Source organism: Aythya ferina (assembly GCF_964211825.1).
Source record: "Aythya ferina genome assembly, chromosome: 20".
Lineage (NCBI taxonomy): Eukaryota > Metazoa > Chordata > Aves > Anseriformes > Anatidae > Aythya > Aythya ferina.
The window spans coordinates 4,227,877-4,246,581 of NC_140318.1; the positions used below are offsets into that span (position 1 = coordinate 4,227,877).

At 56.3% G+C, this 18,705-nt stretch overlaps 1 protein-coding gene across 3 annotated transcripts in view; it reads left to right on the forward strand.

Annotated features, from left to right (window-relative positions):
* Positions 1-10,146: 10,146 nt before the first annotated feature.
* Positions 10,147-18,705, forward strand: part of FUBP3 (far upstream element binding protein 3) — a 39,236-nt gene continuing 30,677 nt past the window's right edge. For all 3 annotated transcript variants that reach the window (XM_084493992.1, XM_084493994.1, XM_084493993.1), the window contains exons 1-2: positions 10,147-10,282; positions 16,480-16,585. In XM_084493992.1, the coding sequence (XP_084350118.1) occupies positions 10,196-10,282; positions 16,480-16,585 (193 nt within the window). In that variant the 5' untranslated portion in view covers positions 10,147-10,195. The remainder of the gene's footprint in view (positions 10,283-16,479; positions 16,586-18,705) is intronic.

The following is an 18,705-nucleotide window of genomic DNA, read 5'->3' on the forward strand; positions in this document are numbered from 1 at the left end:
CCTCCCAATCCCCACGTTTTTATGGTTTCTCTCTGGAGCTTCCCAGCATCTCCCCTCCCCAGTGGGGCTGAGCAGCGTCGGGCTCCTGCAGGGCCACCCGGCAGTGGCCAGCAGCAGGAACAAACACCGGGGGGAGCAGCAGGATGCACCCAAACCACCTGGGAGCTCCCCAGCAGAAGCATTAAGGGGGTGATATTCTGGACACCCCATCTTTGCCCTCTGCTCCTTCCCTCCTGCATGGGTGCCGTGCCGTGGGGCTGCTCCACAACCCTGCCAGGCTCCAGGGAAGGGCTCGTCTGGGGTCACCGCAATCGATATCTCATCTGTGGGCTCTCCTAGCGGAAGTGATGGTATATTGGAACATGGTAATGGGTCTTGTCTAGTGGAAAAGGCTAATCTTCCCCAGCTGTACAGGATCTCCGCAGGTGTCCTCGGCTCTCCCGGCTGCCACCAGCCCTGCAGCAAGCCAAGGAGCAGGCACAGCTCTTTAAAGCCGCAGCAGTCCAATTTACGGCCGGTCACAGCCAGGGACAGCTGCCCTGAGCCTGGCAGAGCCCCACGAGAGGTGGCCCAGGGCTACTTGGAGAGGGACCTGCACCCAGGGTGGCAGCACCGCCCTCGGGAGCATGGCACGGGTGGCCAGGTTTGCTTCTTCAAGGCGCACAAGGTGCCATCTCCTCTGGTCCCCCTGCCCAGGGATGTCATTTCCCCAGGGAGGAGGCTGTGGGGACGATGCCAGGAGGGATGTGGTCCCCTCTAAGTGCCACCTGCAAGCGGAGGCAGGAGGCGAGCGTGTGCCGCAGGGAGAAGCAGGGGCGAGAGAGCTCCTTGGTGATAATTTGGCTTTTTTGGCAACGCTCTTGCTCCCTGACAGGGCTCACCCCACGGGGATTTGCTCATCCCTGGGGACTGCTGGCAGGTGCGTGCGTGGGCAGCTCGCTCCAGCGGGGCCCTATGGGGCTGGGGGGATGCAGGAGGGGGAAGGCAGGGATGGAGAGGCTGGAGCCAGCCCGGGGCAGGTCTTTTCTCCAGGGCAATCTTTGCCCGTCCCCGTGCAGACCTGGATTTTAAAAGCTGGCCAGCCAATGCCGGCTGTTGCAGCCTGCTGCATCACTATGGCAAAATCAATTTTCCCCTTTCTCCGGAGGTAGAGGTAATTACCGGGTTTAAGGTTTAACGTGCACGTGGGTTTTAGAGCAGGCGTTGCTAAGAACAACCCCGAACAACGTGCGGGTTGGGGCAGCGGGGCCTGGGGGGGCTGGACGTGGCTGCGATGTGCTGAGCCCCCCCAAAACTGCGAAGGGAGAGGGTCCTGGGGGGGCTGAGCTGCCCCTCGCTGCTCCCCGTGCTGCAGGAGCAGGGGAAGGTCCCACGCAGGCTGTGCCAAAGGTCCCGCTGAGTGTTCAGAGCAGGGGCTCTTCTTACAGAAGGCAGTGAGAATAAACAGGGGTTCGGAGGAAACTCTGGGGGTGGACAGAGTGCTTGTGCTGAGGCTGCTGGGATTTTGCTTAAAACGTGTATTTTTAGGTGGAAAATGTGATCCTCAGGTCCCCGAGAGCTAAAGGGGCGGCGTTTTGCCGGAGGGAAGCGGGGAGGTCAGCGGTGATGGGCTGGGGGCTGCTGGGCTGTCCCGATGGGACCCTGTCCCTGTCACCTGCTGGGCTGCATCTCCCCATCTGCGAAGTGACCTGGGGGGGGGGGTCCTCGTCCCACCTATCCTAAAGGAGGGGAGAAAATCCCCTTGTGCTACTGCCCACCCTGTAATTTGGGGCAGGTGGCAGCCTCGCGGCACCGAGGACGCTGCTCCCCTGCGGCACAGCCACCAGCAGCAGCAGCGTGTTTGTGGGAAAACCCAGCGAGCCCACAGGATGGGTATTTGGACCCCCTTTTCCTTCGGAGATTCAGCTCCAAATGGCTACGGGGGGGGGGGTGCCAAAGGTGCCCCAAGCCGCAGCCCAGCACGGCTCTGAAGTATTTACATCTATCCGAGGGAAAGGCATCCCCCTGGTGTGGTTGGGAGCCGCCGGCCACTGGCTTCCCAGGCGAGGGGGGGAGATGGTCGCCTTTGTAAACCCCTTAACAAGGTGGCTTTGTCTCCCCGTTTAACAAGAAGCGCCCTTGCTCCTTCCCCGGGAGTTTCCCAACGCCGGCGCGGGGGTCCCTGAAAGCCAGCTTTATGCTGCCTGGGGTGGGGGGTGGCGGGGATCAGAGGGACGCGGGGGGCCCCTTCTGCGCCCCCGTGACAAAAGGCTGCCCCGGGGGGACAGGGCGTCAAAGCTCAGCTGGCTGCGGGGAGACAAGGGACCCACAGAGGAGCTGCCGCGCGAGGCCGGTGTCCATCTGGTCACTCGATCGTGGCGGGCAGGGGGGGACCCTCGGATCTGTGTCCCCCCTCCCCCGGGGAAGGGCGGTGGGAGAGGGGCTGGGAAGGGACAGGTAGGTTTTGTAGGTTTTGTTGGCCGCCGGTAATAGGATCCGCGGCCGTTGGTGCCTTCCTGCCCTCGCTTCAGCAGGTGGGAGCGGGGAGGTGAGGGCTGGAAACCGAGACCTGTCCCAGCCCTGCGCACGGCTCTTTTTGGGGGACGTTTCCCCTCAGCAATGGGCTTGGAGAAACCTTGGGGTGTCCCCTGAAGCCCCCCCAAATGGAGCAGGGCACGTGCCCAGGAGCAGGGACCAGCTGGGGAGCGATGCTCGGCTGCGGGGGGCACCTTGCTCCTTGCACCCGTCCCCGTGCCAGCATCTGGGCTCCCCAGCCTCCCCTCCCCGGGGGTCTCCACTCAATTTGGGAGCACTCTCCCCTTCCTCATCCCACCAGCAAGTGTCCCCTCGCACCCCCCCTACCCGGCCATCTGCCTCCGCGCCCCCCAGCCCCGCTCACATTTACGGGCAGGCGTTAAAGCCGCGGCTCAGCGCCAGGGTCAGCGTGTCACGGCGGCCCCTCATCGATTTGTTTTACCTCCCCTTGGCGAAAGCACTTTGGCCTCAGCCCCTCGGCATCGCGTGGGGCATCCCCAGGCCCCCAGCACTCCCCTTGCCCACCCTGGTCCCCCCACACCACCCGTAGGGGCCGCCAGCTGAGCCGCTGCTCCCTGACCCCCCCTCGCACCCAGCGCCTCGCCCGGGGTCCTTTTGAGATCGATATTTCTGTCAGCCCCCTCCGGGTGCAGGGGCTGGGCCCCTGCTTGTTTGCATGATGCTGTGGCTGGTTTAGTGCTTGCCCCCCACCCCCTCTCTGGCCACAGCTTTCAGCTCAGACTGGGATTTCTGGGGTCTCCTTACTCCAGCCTGTGGTTCCCAGTGAGACGTGTCCGGGTGCCAGAAGGGGGACGGGAGGGGAAAAGGCTCCTCGTGACGTGGAGCAGGGAGAAATGTGGTGATGGGGCCGTGGTTCCAAGCACGAGGCTGCAGGGAAAGTTGGGGCTGGGTGAGAAATTTGGTGTTTCAACCATTTTATTGGGGCCAGGGGTTTGGTGCTCGGACAGGACGCACACGTTGGCTCGGTGTCCCCAGGCGGTGGCCTTGGGCAGGGCCACCAGTTCTGGGACGAGGTCCCCGCTCTCACATCCCCAGCTGGGAACCGAGGCAGAGAAAACGGGGACGGCCACAGTGGCCCCACTAAATGCCCGGTGTCCCTGCCCAGCCTCGTCCCCCGCTGTCACCTCCATCCTTGGCACAAGTCCCCGGGGCTGCCCGCGGGCCGCGCACGCGCCGGGCGGCCCGAGGAGAGAGCGGGGCTGTGGGCAGCTCTGCCTTTTGCTTTCAGCCTCTCCCTCTCGCTATTTATCGGTGACTTTTGTCCTTGGCCAGCTTAGCGGCTGAAAGGGGCTGTATTATATCACACGTAGGCAGCTCCTGGGGGGGAGAGGGCCGCGCTTTCTGCTGGAACAAAGCGCGGGTTGGCTAATTCCCCTCTCCTCCCGCAGCACCCGGGTCCCATCTGGTTGACACAGTTTGCTCCAGTGTCTCCTGCTATTAAGCCCCCGCTTGCCTGTTTGAATCGCTCGCGCTCCCCGCGCCCTCGTCCCCCCCCCCCCTCCTCCCCCCCGTTTTTTTTTTTTGTTTTGTTTTTTTGTTTTTTTTCCTCGTTTTATTTTTCATTTTCCCCAAAGCCGGGCAGAACTTGCTTAATAGAGTGATGTCAGATGTGTGCAAACCAGACCAATAAAACCTAATGCATCCCCCCCTTTGTCTGCCGGCCTCTCCAGCGCCTAACATTTTCCACTCAGAAAGCCACTTAAAACACATCAGCAACAATCCCTCACAAAACAGCCACTTGTTGGCTAATTGTGCCGAGTACCTGCGTGCGCTGCAGCTCGCTCTCCTGCCGGGGAGGCTCGGATGCTGCCGGAGCACCGGGCTCCCTGCAGGGCAGGGGGTGTCCGAAGCCCCCAGCATCCCCGGGATCAGCCCTGTGGGCTCAGCTCCTCTCCCGTAGGGGAAGGGGTTTGGGATGGGGGTTTTCTATCTGCTGTGTCCGTGGCCAGGTCCCAGGCGGCTGCCCAAGGGATGGGAGCGCAGCGGAGCAGGGCTCAGCATGGAGTCCCCCTGCGTGTGCCAGCAGGATGGGCAAGCAGAGCTCTGCCTTGTCCCAACTCCTTCCCCCAGCAGCAAATAGGGCAGGGATGCTGCAGGGGGATCGGTGAAGAGGTGAGGGGAGAGCTGGGACCTTGCAGGGCTGCGGAGTTTCTGCCTGGTGCGTGAGATCCTGTGGTGACAGAGCTGGATGTTAGAGATGCTCAGTGCCGGGATGGAGGTGGAGGGGCTTGACCCTTTGCCTAATGAAGCATCCAAAAATCTCTCCCCAGGGATCCTTTTGGGCCCATCCTGGTGGTGGGATGGGGGGAGAGCGGATCGCCAGGTGTTTAATCTGTCCCTTGTATCCCCGGGGGAGAGAGCGTGCCTCTGCCCCTGTCCTCTGCGTCACAGCATCCTGCAGCAAGCCTGCTTTTCCCTCGGAGCTGCAAGACAAGCTCAGGGACTAGCATTTCTTTTCCTGCCAGGAAACTTTGGCAGCGTTTCCTGCTGCCACCCCCTCGGCATCCCCTGCGGCTGGTGGCACAGCCCCTGGCCACCGTTTTGGGCAGGCAGCCCAGAGCCCCCCGGGGGGGTGCAGAGCTGCGGAGCACACCTGCCCCGGCTCACCTGCACGCTTAAATGTCACCCGGGCACAGCGGCACGGGGAACCTGGCCAGGATGGGGAACCCAGCCAGGACAGAGAACCCAGCCAGGATGGGGAACCTGGCCAGGATGTGCTCTGCCTTTTTCCTTTCCCCACAGGGAGCCACATCACAGTCAGCTCTGCCTTGCTTTGGTACCCAAACTGAGCCCTGCCACCTGCCAGCAGCCACCAAACGATGGGGAGGGACCCGCAGGCTGCCACCCACTCCCCAAATCCTTCATTTTTGTCCTCCAGGACGCAGGGACCTGGCGTCCTGCAGCGGGGTGGTGGGGGGGGCCCCATCGGTTGCACACCTGGGCAGCGAGCGGGTGGCGGGGGAAGAAGGGGTTAAGCGGAGGCGGCAGAAATCAGAGGATTACAGGTTTGTTGCCGGACTGTCCCATCTGTCACCAGCACAAAGACAAGCCCCGGCTGGGGCTGGGCTGTCAGCGAGGAGCCCACCACTACATTAGGACTCCATTAGGGGAGGCTGGCGGTGGGAAATGGCAGCTGTCAGGGCGCTATCATCTCTCCTGTAATTCCTCGCGCTCACTTCTCCGCTGCACTTAAATAGCAGGTCTACCTACTGGGCCAATTTGGCGTTTTCATCCTCCTGCTGCTTCTCCTCGGTCTTTAAAGCTGCAGCTTGGCCAGGCCCTCGTCCTGATGGCACCGTGGCCGGTGGCGGTGCCACCCTTGCAGCCCAGCTGTCTGCAGACCCACACACGTGCTGGGCTGGGACTCGCTGCCTCCAGGCCTTGCCACAGCAGGGAAAATCCTTGCTTTGGTGGATTTCTTGTGGTGGGTTAGCAAAATGTGCTGGTGGCACGAGGCGGTGCCCTTGGTGTGTCCTTTCCTGCGCACCCAGAGCTGGTCTGCACCCAGCGAGCTGAGCTGGGCACCGGGTCCAGCGACCACAGGCTGTGCTGGAGCAAGGTTTTTCCTCCACCAACCAAACCTGCCCGGCCTTCCAGCACCCAGCAGAGTCCCGTGGGTTGCTGTGGTCATTCCCACTTGGTGTGCAAAGTTTCCCCAGCCGCATGTGCTCCTGCAACCCGTCACACCCTGGGGAACAACACCACGATAATAAAGTGTCCTCGTGGGACAAGGGGGCCTGGAAGCTCCCACAGGGAGCATCTGCTCCAGGAGGAGCCTCAGGGAAGGAGCTCAGCATGGGGGGGACCCTCTCCATCCCCTCCTGGCCGGGGGGACACGTCCCCTGCCCTGCCCTGGCCACGGTTCTGGCCAGAGCCATCAGTCCCTGCGGAGCCTCCTGCTCCTGCGGGGATCCAAGCAAACACTTCTGCTGGGAAGTGCGCTGCAGTGGTGCTCGAAATAAATAACTAATTTCTCCCTACATGATCTCAAGGAGCAGGAGAGGCGTGAATAGCAGGGCCCGGTGTCGGGCTGACTGGACTCCCCGGTGCGGTAATTCAGAGGATGACAAACATAAGCCAAAGAAAAATGTTGAAAAATGGGCACTTCCCGCAGCCCTGAGCAAAGGAGCTATTGCAGGGTTTGGAAATAACGAAGGCAAAAAGAGGGAGAGGGGGGAATTTTCTCATTGAGACCAAGTGAAGTGCCAAACAAGCTGCTATTATGGTGGCTTTGAGAGGCACAGGGAGGGGGTGTCGGGGGAAGGAGAGGAGGGAGAGGTGGGGGGAGATCGAAGGGGGAGAGGGCTGGAGGAAAGGAGCAGGGTGGGAAACGGGGTAAGAGCGAGGGAGAGAATGAGGGGGACACGAGGAGCAAAAGGTGCGAGGTGACGGGTGGGAAATGGGGAGAGGAACAAGTTGGGTGACGGTGGCAGGGCCACCGTGCTCAGCACCCCATCCTTCACCCCACGTCCCCCGCATCCAGCCCCCATCCCGGTCCCTGGCCACCTCCCACCCCCGCACCCACCAGCACCAAAAAGAAAAAAAAAAAAGAAAAAAAAAAGAGAGAGATGGAAAGAAGGAAAACAAAATATCTACAGTTGTCGAGACAAGGGGAGAAAAATAGAGGCAAACATCCATAATTTTCTCTGTGGGGCTTTGCAGTAATTGAGCCATTTGGATAAAAATAAAGGCAGCAGGCCCTTTAGGTAAGAGGAGCTTTTGCAATCCAAGAAGCCTGAATTATGCGCCTTGTATCACTTGAAATCCCCCACCCCATCACCCCCCTCCGCCTCCCACACGCGACACCAAACCACTTTCCCTTTTCTTCTTCTTGTGTGTGTTTTTTTTTTCTCCTCTCCTTTTTTAAGTACCCTGTCAAACGTCGTCCGATGAGAAGAGAATTTCAGCTGTCAAAACTAATTTCAGTGTGTGTGCGTGTGTGAAGGTGTGTGTGTCTTCGGAGTGGGGACAGCGGGGGGAGAAGGATGATGGAGGCGTAGAATCACTCCTTTCTTTTTCCTTTTTTTTTTTTTTTTTCTCAAAAGGAAGATTTACATCAAAAATTTGTTTCTGGGAGTGTTTAAGGCCTGTAATTTCCTCCTTTTCAATGGCTGTCTGATGTCTTCTTACCGCCTCGCCTGGCTCCATCTTACTCCCTTCTGTGGCCCCATCTGCTGTAGGGGCTTGGCTGCATCCTCCTGGCACCCTCACAGCTGGGGTGAGCCGAGGCAGCCCCGGGAGGCACCCACCCCCCTTGCTGGGTGCTGGCATTGCCAAAACCTGGCTCCCAGAGCCAGTCCTGAGCAGGGCAGCCAGCTTTGGAGTAGTTTTCCTATGAAGCAGCCCCCCGTGACGCAGAGTAGTGGCCCACAGGAGCAGACCAGTGCCTGCTCCAAGTGGGACAGTGGTGGGCTGGAAACCGGCCCCGAATGGTGCCCAAAGCTGCGGGGAGCTGGGCTTGTGTCTCAGATGCTCCTTGGAGCTGATGCTCTGCTCCCTGGGAAAACCACTTTGCATCTTCTACCTGGCCTTGGCCTATCTCCTTGCCCCACGCTGCCCAACTCTGCTCCCAGGCCAAGCATTGGGGACGGTGACTTGTCCCCAGCCTGTGGATGAGCTCCTCCGGCTGTGCCCAGCCTGGACTGAAGCTCACCCAGCACACCCAGCCTTCAAACGTGTGCCTCCTGGCACAGCCTTCTGCCTGCACAGCCTGCAAAGAGGGGAAGTATCTGCCTGCGTGCAAGAAAGGGAGAAGCAAAGCCCTGGGTGCTCTCTGGAGTGGCTGGAGAAATAGCTTTCATCGTGGCTGGAAGGTGTTGGTGACGCTGAGGTGATGCAGACGCACACATCTGGTTGATTTAAATCCAACCCCATCAAGTCATGCTCCTGTTCCCAACATAAACGCTCATCTTGCATAAGAATAAGAACTACAGTGATCCGAGAAGAGAATCACAGAATCACAGAATCACAGAATTTCTAGGTTGGAAGAGACCTCAAGATCATCGAGTCCAACCTCTGACCTAACGCTAGCAGTCCCCACTAAACCATATCCCTAAGCTCTACATCTAAACGTCTTTTGAAGAAAATGTTGGTACTCGGGTGAGAACCACCTTGGAGGGGCACCAGGTGGTTTCGTCAGCCCCAGTGATTTCTCCCTACTGGTGCGGGCAGATGGAGAGGAGAAACACGGCACTTGCATCATTTGGGTCATGGTTTGAGTCTTGAATTTAATGCTCTGGCCTGGCAGCTTTGGGAAACCGGCCCTGGGATGAGTTGGATGTACCTGGAGCACTGTGCTCAGCTCACGGCCTGCAGCAGTGGAGATGTTGGAGTGGGTGCAGAGGCCATGGGGATGCTGAGGGCTTGGGGCACCTCTCGTGAGGAGACAGCTGAGGGGGCTGGGGGCGTTCAGCCTGGAGAAGGCGCCGGGGGGACCTCGTGGTGGCCTTCCAGTGCCTACAGGGGGCTGCAGAAAAGCTGGGGAGGGTCTCCTGGTCAGTGACAGGACAAGGGGGATGGCTTTAAGTAACCCAAGGGCTGGTTTAGGTGGCACAAGGAAGGAATTGTGTGGTGTGGGTGGCTGTGGGATGCCAGGGTGGCTGTGGGTGCCCCATTTCTGGAAGCACCCAAGGACGGGGCTCTGGGCAGATGGCATGGGGGGAGGCGTTGTGCCCTGGGGGGGGCTGGTGGGTGATCCGTGAGCTGCCCCCAGCCCAGCCCATGCCACGGATGGCTCTGTGGGGGCTCTGTGGGGTCTCTGTGGGGGCTCTTTGGGGTCTCTGTGGGTTTGTGGTGGCTCTGTTGCACTGTGGGGATCTGTGGGTGGGTGGGGGGCTCTGTGGGGGCTCTTTGGGGGACTCCACGGGGGCTCTGTGGGTTTGTGGAGGCTCTGTGGGGGCTCTGTGGGGTCTCTGTGGGACTGTTGGGGCTCTGTGAGTGCTCTTTGGGGTCTCTGTGTGTTTGTGGTGTCTCTGTTGCACTGTTGGGGCTCAGTGGGGTCTCTGTGGGTGGGTGGGTGGCTCTGTAGGGGCTCTCTGGGGGACTCTGTGGGTTTGTGGTGGCTCTGTGGGACTGTTGGGTCTCTGTTGGGTCTCTGTGGGGTCTCTGTGGGACTGTCAGGGCTTTGTGGGGCATCTGTGGGGTCTCTGTGGGTAGGTGGGTGGCCCTGTGGGGGCTCTTTGGGGGTCTCTGTGGGTTTGTGGGGTCTCTGTGGGACTGTTGGGTCTCTGTGGGTGCTCTTTGGGGTCTCTGTGTGTTTGTGGTGTCTCTGTTACACTGTGGGGTCTCAGTGCGGGCTCTGTGGCTCGGTGTCCCCGAGGGGCCCGCAGGCTGCTCCTTGCGCCACCCCCGTCCCGCTGCACACACGGGGACACGGCCCCGCTCCTCGGCACGCGGTGCCTACAACCGGAACCGGGACCGGGACCGGGACCAGCCCCGGCCCCATTCCCGGTCCCGTTCCCGCTCCCCCCCCCCCCATCCCATCCCCATCCCCGCTTCCCCGCCCCTCTCCCGCCCCGGTTCCCGCCCCACTTCCGCCGGAAGCGGGGGGCTCTTTCCCTTTCCGGGTGCGGGTCCCCGGGCGGGACGGCGCGGCGGCGGCGGCGGTGGAGGAGGAGGAGGAGGAGGAGAGGAGGAAGGAGGCGGCAGCGGGGCTCGGGCCATGGCGGAGCTGGCGCAGGGGCAGAGCCCGGCCCCCGTGGGGATCAAGGCCGAGGGGTTCGCCGATGCCCTGCACCGGGTCCGGCAGGTAACCGACGGGCTTGGGGGCGGCCCCGGGGTCGGGGCAGGGCCCGCTCCGGGGTACCCGGGGGTGGTACCAGGCCTCTTATCGTGACACCGAGCCCTCTATCGTGACAGCAGGCCCCTCACCGTGACACCGGGTCCCCTCTGGGTGACACCAGGCCCCTCACCGTGGCCCCGGGTCCTCCCCTCCTCGTGTCCCAGCCCCGCCGCTGCCCCCCCCAGGGTGCCTTAAGGGGCCCTCCCGAGGGTTTTTGGTCATAAGGGGGCTTTGGGTTAGCCCCCAAGGCCCGCTGCAGGGTCTGGTTCCTCTCTCCGTGGAGGGAGAGGTGAGGGGTGTCCCAAGCAGTCACAGGGGTGAGATGGCAGCTCGCAGTGTGAGAGGTGAGATGGGATTTAACTGGCAGCCTTCTGCAGGGCTTGGGGTGTCCCAGCCTCACACCCCAGGTCTGGCGTCCTGCCTGCGCTGTGCTCTGGGGAAAGAGGCTTCAGAAGCGAGCGGCTGCTGCTGTCCCTGCTGCTCGTGTTTCCAAGGTGGGAGCAAGGTGGGACACGGCTCCGTGCTGCCAGCAGTACCAGCACACTGACTTTATTCCTTCCAGTGTTACAGGCCAGGCAGGGAGACTCGCCTTCTGTTTCCCAGGCTCGCTTTTCTCATTGAGCTGAGAGACTTTGAAGGAGCTAAGGCGGACCCTAGGAGCTCCTGAAGGGATTTGAGCGGCGTACCGTCGCTCGCAGCTCGCTGGTGAATCAGTGTGGCAGCAAAGCCTGTTCTGCACCATCTGCAGCAAACGTACAGAGGCGCTGGCTGCTCTAGAGGAGCACCCTGCACCTTCCCAGAAGAGCTCACGAGCCAATTCGCCCTTCATCTGCTTGTTTCTGCCTTAGAAGTACCGCAGGAGGCGAGCTTTGTGCTAGCTGCCCCCCAGGTGAGGCCAGGTGTCGCTCCTCGGTGGCTCACAAAGCCCCGTGGCCTTGACGGCGTGCGATGTCTGAGAGCTGCGCTGTCTGCCCGGGGTTATCTGCTCCGTGCAGTTCAATCGAGAGGGGTTGCAGCTGTGTTTGCCTTGACCTGGTCGCCTGTAACCGAAGGCCTCTCGTCGCAGAAACATCCCAGGGTATCTGATGATATTACTGCGGGCTTTCTGTTGAATAATCTGGCGATGACCGATGTGCGAGGAGATCATCAGTTCCTCGCTGGTCAGTTGTGATGTGTTGAAAGCTTTCTGTGAGTGTGTTGGAAGCGTCACAGCACGCAGCATTTGTCTGATGGGTACCAGGTTGAGTGGGACGCCTCTGCTCAGCTAACTCAGGGCTATCCAAAAATCGGTGGCAATACCTGTTGTGTTTGTAGGGTGGGCTGGGGAGCCTCACGTTGATGCACGAAGGAGGTGGAATATCAAAGAATTCTGTAACTTAGCCCTGCTCGTTTACTCCGATTTTGCTGCTCCGAAATTCATTATATTTGAAAGAATACATTGGGTTTCCCTGAGCGTGTGACAACGGTCTGAGCTGAAATCTGTCAAAATGTCCAGAGCTGCCAGTTGTGGGCATAGCAGCCCATCTTCCACGCTAGAGACAAGTGTGGTGAGAAATGTGCTCTCTGCACTCGTTCTGGGAGCCCAGTGCCTACGTTTTTCTGCAGTGAGTTGTCTGCTGCCTCTTGAATGTTCTTTTTTTGTTAGTATTTGGGGGATGAGAGTGGGATTTGGGGAGTGCTCGGTGGAGAGAGGTTCACCTGGCTGCCCTGGCTGAGAATCAGGCGGGGTGTAGAGGCAGGTACACCTAGCCTTTCTCTGGAGGTGGTGGCAGAGCTTTCACTGACCACATTTAATGCTGTAGCGTGCCTGACCCATCCTGATTTGCTACACAGAGGTCAGCTTTTACTCCTGGCCTGTGCTGTAGCCTTCTCTGAATATTGTTTCTGCTTTAAGCAGGGAGAGGGGTTAAGAAAAAACACGGCAGTCTCAGTTCTTGCTTCCTGTGTTGGCCCGGCATCCCTGCCTTGACATTTGAACTCTCCCAAAGTTTAATTTTGCACTGAAGGCTGGTAATGAAACTGGCTCAATTCAGCTCTCGTGAGAGCCATTACCCAAACCTTGAGCTGTGGTTTCCTCTGCTTAGTTATTAATAGCTAAATAATTCAAGGCAAGGAAGACTTCCCTGATCAATCACGGTGACTGCTCTCAAGCACACCGGGACCTGAGCTAACACGAGAGTAAGAAATCTGTAGCACCGCCGGAGGAAATGACTCACGTTGCTTTCGAAGGACTTGGTTGGAGGTTTTTTTTCTTGGGGGGTGTGTGTGTGTACTCCTCAATATATGAGGCGTATCGAAAAGGGCTTCTCCAGGTGAATGCTGAAGGTCTGAGCCGGGCTCTGCTGCAGCTTCTGCAGCACGGCTCTGGTGAGAGGATGATGTTTGGGTTGTAGGTGTGAGCGATCTGCACGCAGAGGCACAGGCTGCCTCGGTGGCATTTGGGGCAGGAGAAAGGATGTCTGCTCTCCTTCTGAGTAAAAAACAATAAGCAGAGCTGCCAGGACCCCAGATAAAAATGGATTTCTCTTGGACTGTCCTCGGGCCTTGTTCTCAGTGACAGAGCTTGGCTCTTACCTTCTCCTCTCCCTCGTGGCAGACTCGTTCCCTGTACAGTGTGTGCCCTTCCAGCACCTGGTGATTCCCTTTTCCTACCTGTGGCATTCCTGTAACCTCCCGTACGTTCTCTGCACCCGAATTTCCAAGAATGATGTGAAGAGGAGAGTCTGCAGCTTGGCAGCCCGTACGTAGCGAGGTGGCTTGGGTACCTCGAAAGGGAGCGAACGTCCTCAGGCCTCCCGAGAGCCAACGGGCCGTGTGTTTAAAAGGCCTTCCTGGTGGCAGGCTCCAACTTCTGATTTCCACAGGGAGAGAGGGACCTTGAGACTTACTCCAAAAGGGCAGAGAGAAAAGTACTTTTTCAGGTCATCCTCAAAGCTTTAGATCTTTGCAATTAGGAAAACCACCTGTGGGATGCACCTTCAATGGCTGGGGGTGGTTTTGCTGCTTCCTCCAGAGCTTTGGGGGAACTGCTACCATGCAAGTGAGTGTTCTGTCTGCATGGGAAGGGTGGCAGAGGCACTGACGGGTCCGATGCCAGCGCCTTGTTGTTTTCTATCCTGCTAATATCTCAAATTGGTGTTTTTCCTGCTTGCTGTTCTTTTGCAGGACAGCAGGGAGAGGTCTTTCCCAGAAGCGAGGCCCTTTTGAGAGCTGACTTCTGCAGACACTGGTGCTCGAGTCCCGTTGTGCCTAGCCGAGAAGTTCCATATCTAAAAGTGTTTGGGTATTGCACCACTTCTAAAGGGTGGTGAAGGTATAGGAGGACAGAAACGTAAGGTATTAGGAAAACATGTATGCCTCAGGCAAATCTTGTTTATTTAGTTATTCTTGGCTTTACAATTGCAGATTTGTAGTCGAGCTTTATGCCGTGTCCTTTAAAATGCTCGTTGGAGAGCTTTAATGTGAGGGGATTCGGTGCAGAAACGGGTCTGGGGTAGAGATGCTTTTTCCAGCGTATTTCAGAGCTCAGTGAAATGGATGCGCTGGGTTAAAAAAAAAAAAAAAAAAAAAAAAAAAAGCCTGACATGCAGAGGGACAAAAGCTGTGGCTAGCAGTACGGCACTCAAGGTCATCTGCTCAGATAAGGGCTAGGTCTGCTTACTTTTGCTCTGTTCTAACTTCTGTGCTTATCTCCCCGCTGAACCTGTAGTGGAAACGGAGGTTCCCATTGTAGGTCAGACCTAAGAAGTTTAAAAAATATAGATTTTAACGGCTGTGTCTGCTGTGGAAGCTTAACTCTTGGTTTTGCGGGGTGTTTTTCCTGCTGGAGGGAGGTGGCGCGTCGTCTGCGTGTAATCCCGTGGCAGCTGGGAGGCTTTGGAGATAAGGGTGCAAGTTTCAATAAAGGAAGAAAAAAAAAAAACATCCCAAAAGCTGATAGTGTGAAAATTGCATCGCCTCTCTTGTTCTGTCCTCTAACTTTGAGGCTTCTGTGCTGGGGAGATAATTGTGCGCTAAGCACAAGCAGGGATTTATAAAGCTCGGAGCCAAAAGCCTTCCGTGGGGCTGGTGATGTTTGCTCACACCTTCATAATGCCAGCTTCCTTCTCTAGGCCAATTCCTGCTATCCACAAAGTTTTTTCCTACCCCATGTGCGTGCGGTGAGTGATTTCAGTTCCAAACTCTCGGCTCGCCACTTCCACATCTTATAATTTTTTTTTTTTTTTTTTGAGTAAATAACCACTAGCAGAAAGATTTCACAAAGGGCACTCTACAATCAAATGTTCCAAAATAAGCCCGGGTGTGTTACAGCTGACCACAATTCCTCTTGGCGTGTGTTTGGGTTGGATGTTACGGTGTTAAAGCTGTCAACGGACGGCTACAAAATGTGTTTTTAAGTCTTTTTCAGCACTGAAGTAGTCAGGAGACACCTGTGCTCTTTGTACCTTCACTAAAATCCTCTGCATCCCAAACATGATGGGGAAGCCTGTGGGTAAGGGGCTGCCACTCTAAAATGAGGTTATGACCGAACAGTTCGTCCTTTTTGGGGGCTAGGTCAGTCCAGCTGGGGGTTTCATGGTCTGGTGTTGTGTTTTCAGTTGTTCGTCCAAAAACCAGTCAAAATCCTGTGGGGAAAAGTGGCAGGATTTTATCCTCGGGCTGCTGGCACTTCTGATCCAACGAAGTTGCTGCCTTTCTAAAAGAGGACAGGAAGGAATGGTCAGAATGAGAAAATGGTCAAAACTTGGAGCCCGGAGCCCTTTTCATGCGAGGCATTGAAGGGAATGTTTTCTATTCTCTTTCTAAAAGCAGTGCCCTCAATCTTCCGAGGTTATTTCAAACAGCGTTTTTTCCCTACCCTGTGGTTCTGCATCCCGGGCAGTTGTTTATTCCTCTGCAGCAGTTGATGGTGTCAACAACCAGAGTTACTGCGGATGTCTTTCTGTTGCAATAAAACTTAAATTTTAGAGCCACCTTTAGTTATATTTCTCGTTTGCCCTTGCCTTCGTTTAAAGCACATCTGTGTAAAATGCTCTTTTTCCATCTATTCCTTCTGCTGCTTCTCCGGTGAAATCTCAGCTGTAATAGAGTGTGATCAGACTCCAGGCACACATTATATCTGGTGATTTTCTTTTTTGCTGGGAAAGGCAGCAAATGCTGTAGAATACACAGAATATGTATATTTTTTTTCCTGCAGCTCGTTTCTTCTGCGCTTGCTTGCTCTAGCAAAGCCCTTTACGTGTGCCAGGGTGCCCCGAAGGCTGCAGAAGCTCAGAGCAGCCCCGAAGTCCTGCACCCGTATGGCTTCTAGACCTGGCTGGGGGAGCAGGTGACAGCTTGATCCTGGTGTGTCCCACGTGTCAGAGACGAGCTCAGCTTTCACTCTTACTGAGTGCGAGCCTCTCACCTGTTTTATTTGCTCACCCCAGTGCCCTCGCTGCGATGCCAGAGCATCTCTTCTTTCCTCTGTGTCCTCCTGGTGTCCCAGCTCCCCCAGGAATGGCTGGTGCTCCTCTGAGGGCTGGGAGCAGAGGCACAGGCACACACAGCCACTCAAGCATTGACTGCTGCAGGAAACTGCAGCTAATTCTGGGCTAACAGCTTGCCCAGTGGCTTATTCTTCGTGCAGTGAGCTCAGGCTGAGCCAGGCCCTCAGCGAGGAGTTCCCAGCCCCGTCCTTGTGCTGTGTATCTTCACATTCCTCGCCTTCCCCTCCCCTCACCCCCACTGATGCCCACGTCTGCGTTTCTGGGGCTCTGGATGTGCGCAGATACAGCAGGAGCCTGTGTCCTCCTACACGGCGGTGGCTTCCCCGGGACGGAGCCGGGGAGCTCGCTCAGCTCTTTGCTGGATTCAGCTCCTCAGCTGAACGAACAAACAAATCTGAATATAATATCGCAGGCAGTAAATACGTACTCGTGACCAGGAAGAGGAGCTGGGCGAACGTGATCTTAATTAAACAAATAGCCAAGGCAAGAGGAAGGCTGGTTACTGTACAAATAAAGTGCTGCTTGCTTAGGGCTTTTTATAAAGCCACCTATACAGAAAAGAGCTGGGAGAAGATTGCTCTGGGGTGAAGGCTTTGTTGGGAGAAAGAACGGGTAGCTCTGGTGGCTGAAACTAAAAATGCACTAACTGTATTTTTCTCCTCTGTTTTTTTACAGATTGCTGCTAAAATCGGAGATATTCCTCACTTGAATAATTCTACAACACTCGTGGACCCTTCGGTCTATGGTTATGGAGTGCAGAAGCGGCCCCTGGATGATGGAGGTAAGCAGGCTCTGCTGAGAAAAAATCAATGCTGCTTGTGCTCAGAAATGTTACTCACGACTCCCCGTGCTGTTTGGTCTTGCGTAGCACGGGGCTCCTGGGCATTGGTATTCCTGATTTGAGGCCGTTCTTTTCTTAGCTCGTGAATTTGGGGTTTAGCCATCTAACTCTGCACTTTAAATCTTGTTCCATGGTGGTCTGAGGAGGGGAGGGGGCTGCTTGGAACCCGCGTGCACAGTACCAGGTGTGTGCAAGCAAGCTGGCCTTCCCTGGCAAGCCTTGTTTTCTGAGAGCTGGCAGTGCCTAGGGGCAGTGTTATATCCGTTTCATCCCATGGGTAGCAGTTGGCATAGCACAGCAGATGAATGGCTGTTGAGCTCTGATTGTTTTGCCTTGTTATGTGAATTTTAAGGAGAAATGGTACGGATGTAAGTGGATTTGGGCTGGAAGGAAACTTCCTATAGGAGGTGTGACTTTTCTCGTGGTTATTCTTTGAGAATTCGTAAATCTCTGAAGCGTTAACACTGGTTACAACCAAAGAATAATTTATTGGGTAAATCTGGCAAATGTAATGAGTTGTACGAATTGTTACACTTCTAAAATAAGTAGTTTCTTGATGTTGGGAACAAGAATTTTTTTTTTTCTTTACAAATCTAATGTGTGCTGTTACAAGGAAAGTGTTTGTATCTGTGCTGCTGTACATATGGAATTCACCTTTTCCTGTGGCTGGTTATCCCCCCAAAATGTGTCCATGTCGTCCTTGTCTGGTGTTTTTACTCAGCCAGCCAGTTCTGCAGGTTGATTCCTTCCTGCAGAGACATTTAGGAGAAGTGTAAAGCTTTTTCCCAGCACTTCATTTTGAAAGTTGTTTTCTTTTTTTTTTGTTTTCTGTCTGACACAAAGCTGCACGAGGCAGGGGCTGAAAACACTGCACGTCTGCTGCTCGTGCCGAAAAGCCTGCTGGAGCACGGGCAGACGCTCCTTTCATGTGGAGCCTCTGGCTGGCTGGCATCACTGCTGTCTGAACCTATGCCACAACCCACTTTGTTCTCTGGCGTTGGCTCTGTTTGAGCAGGAGGCTGCTGCTTGCTCGGTTTGGTGTCGTAGGAAGGAGTGGGTTGGTTTGTGTGAGCCCCTGCCCCTCGTCTCTCGAGCTGGAGCATCGCCGTGTTTGCGAGAAGCCGGAGGCCTCGTGTTGTTGTTTCGTGCTGGTTTCGGTGTGGGAAGGTGCTTGGCTGTCAGGCGATGAACCGTGAAACTTGCTGCTTTTTTTTGTGATCAGGCAGATGTGTTTAGTGTGGTTTGAATTGCTAGGCTAGAGCGACTGCAAAGAAATGGCTTGCAAACATGTCCTGGCCTCTTCTTCCTTTCCAGCTCTCCTTAGAGCAGTGCTCGGAGAATGTCTGATTGTGGACGTCACTTCAAATGATGTCATCTTACGGTGCTCCTTCCATTCCAGAAACACTGTTGCAGCAGGAGGCGTGAATAGGGCCTATTTTGTCACTGCCTTCAATAATATTTGATTTTAGCATGAATTTGGAGAAGGCTGCACCCCACTGGGCTGTCTGGGTGGCTCAGCCAAGTGGCTGCACCTGAAAAAGAAGAATCCCAGTTGTCTTCTAGGAACTAGTTACCCAAAGCATTAGCCCTCCCTGTTGTTTCATTGTGTCAGCAGACTGAGCTTGAGAAACCTGACCTCTTAGCGAGGTGTCTTGGAGAATTTTTTAATAAATGAAGTAGCTGCAATGCCCAGTGGCGGGCGGGTTGGACTTTGTACTTCCACGCGTGAGCACTCTTACTTGCTGAACCCTGTTTGTGTTGACACAAACCATGTCAATACAGTTGCAGTTTGGGCCATAAATGCACCTTCCAGCTGGTTTCTTGCACTGGGATAGGCGATCCCATATAGCAGGTGGTGCTCTTGGAGCCCCATCCAGAGGGGCTGGGCTCTCGAGTGTCGGATTTGGGGTTCAGGGGATGCAAGGACCTACAAGTGCCCGCTCACCCTGTAGTTCAGCACTGGGCCCTGTTTGTAATGCGGCTCAAAGTAGCTCCAAGGTGTGCGTTTGCCCTTGGGTCCTTCGCGTGCATCTGTAAGCTGTGTAACTTTTCCCACTGCC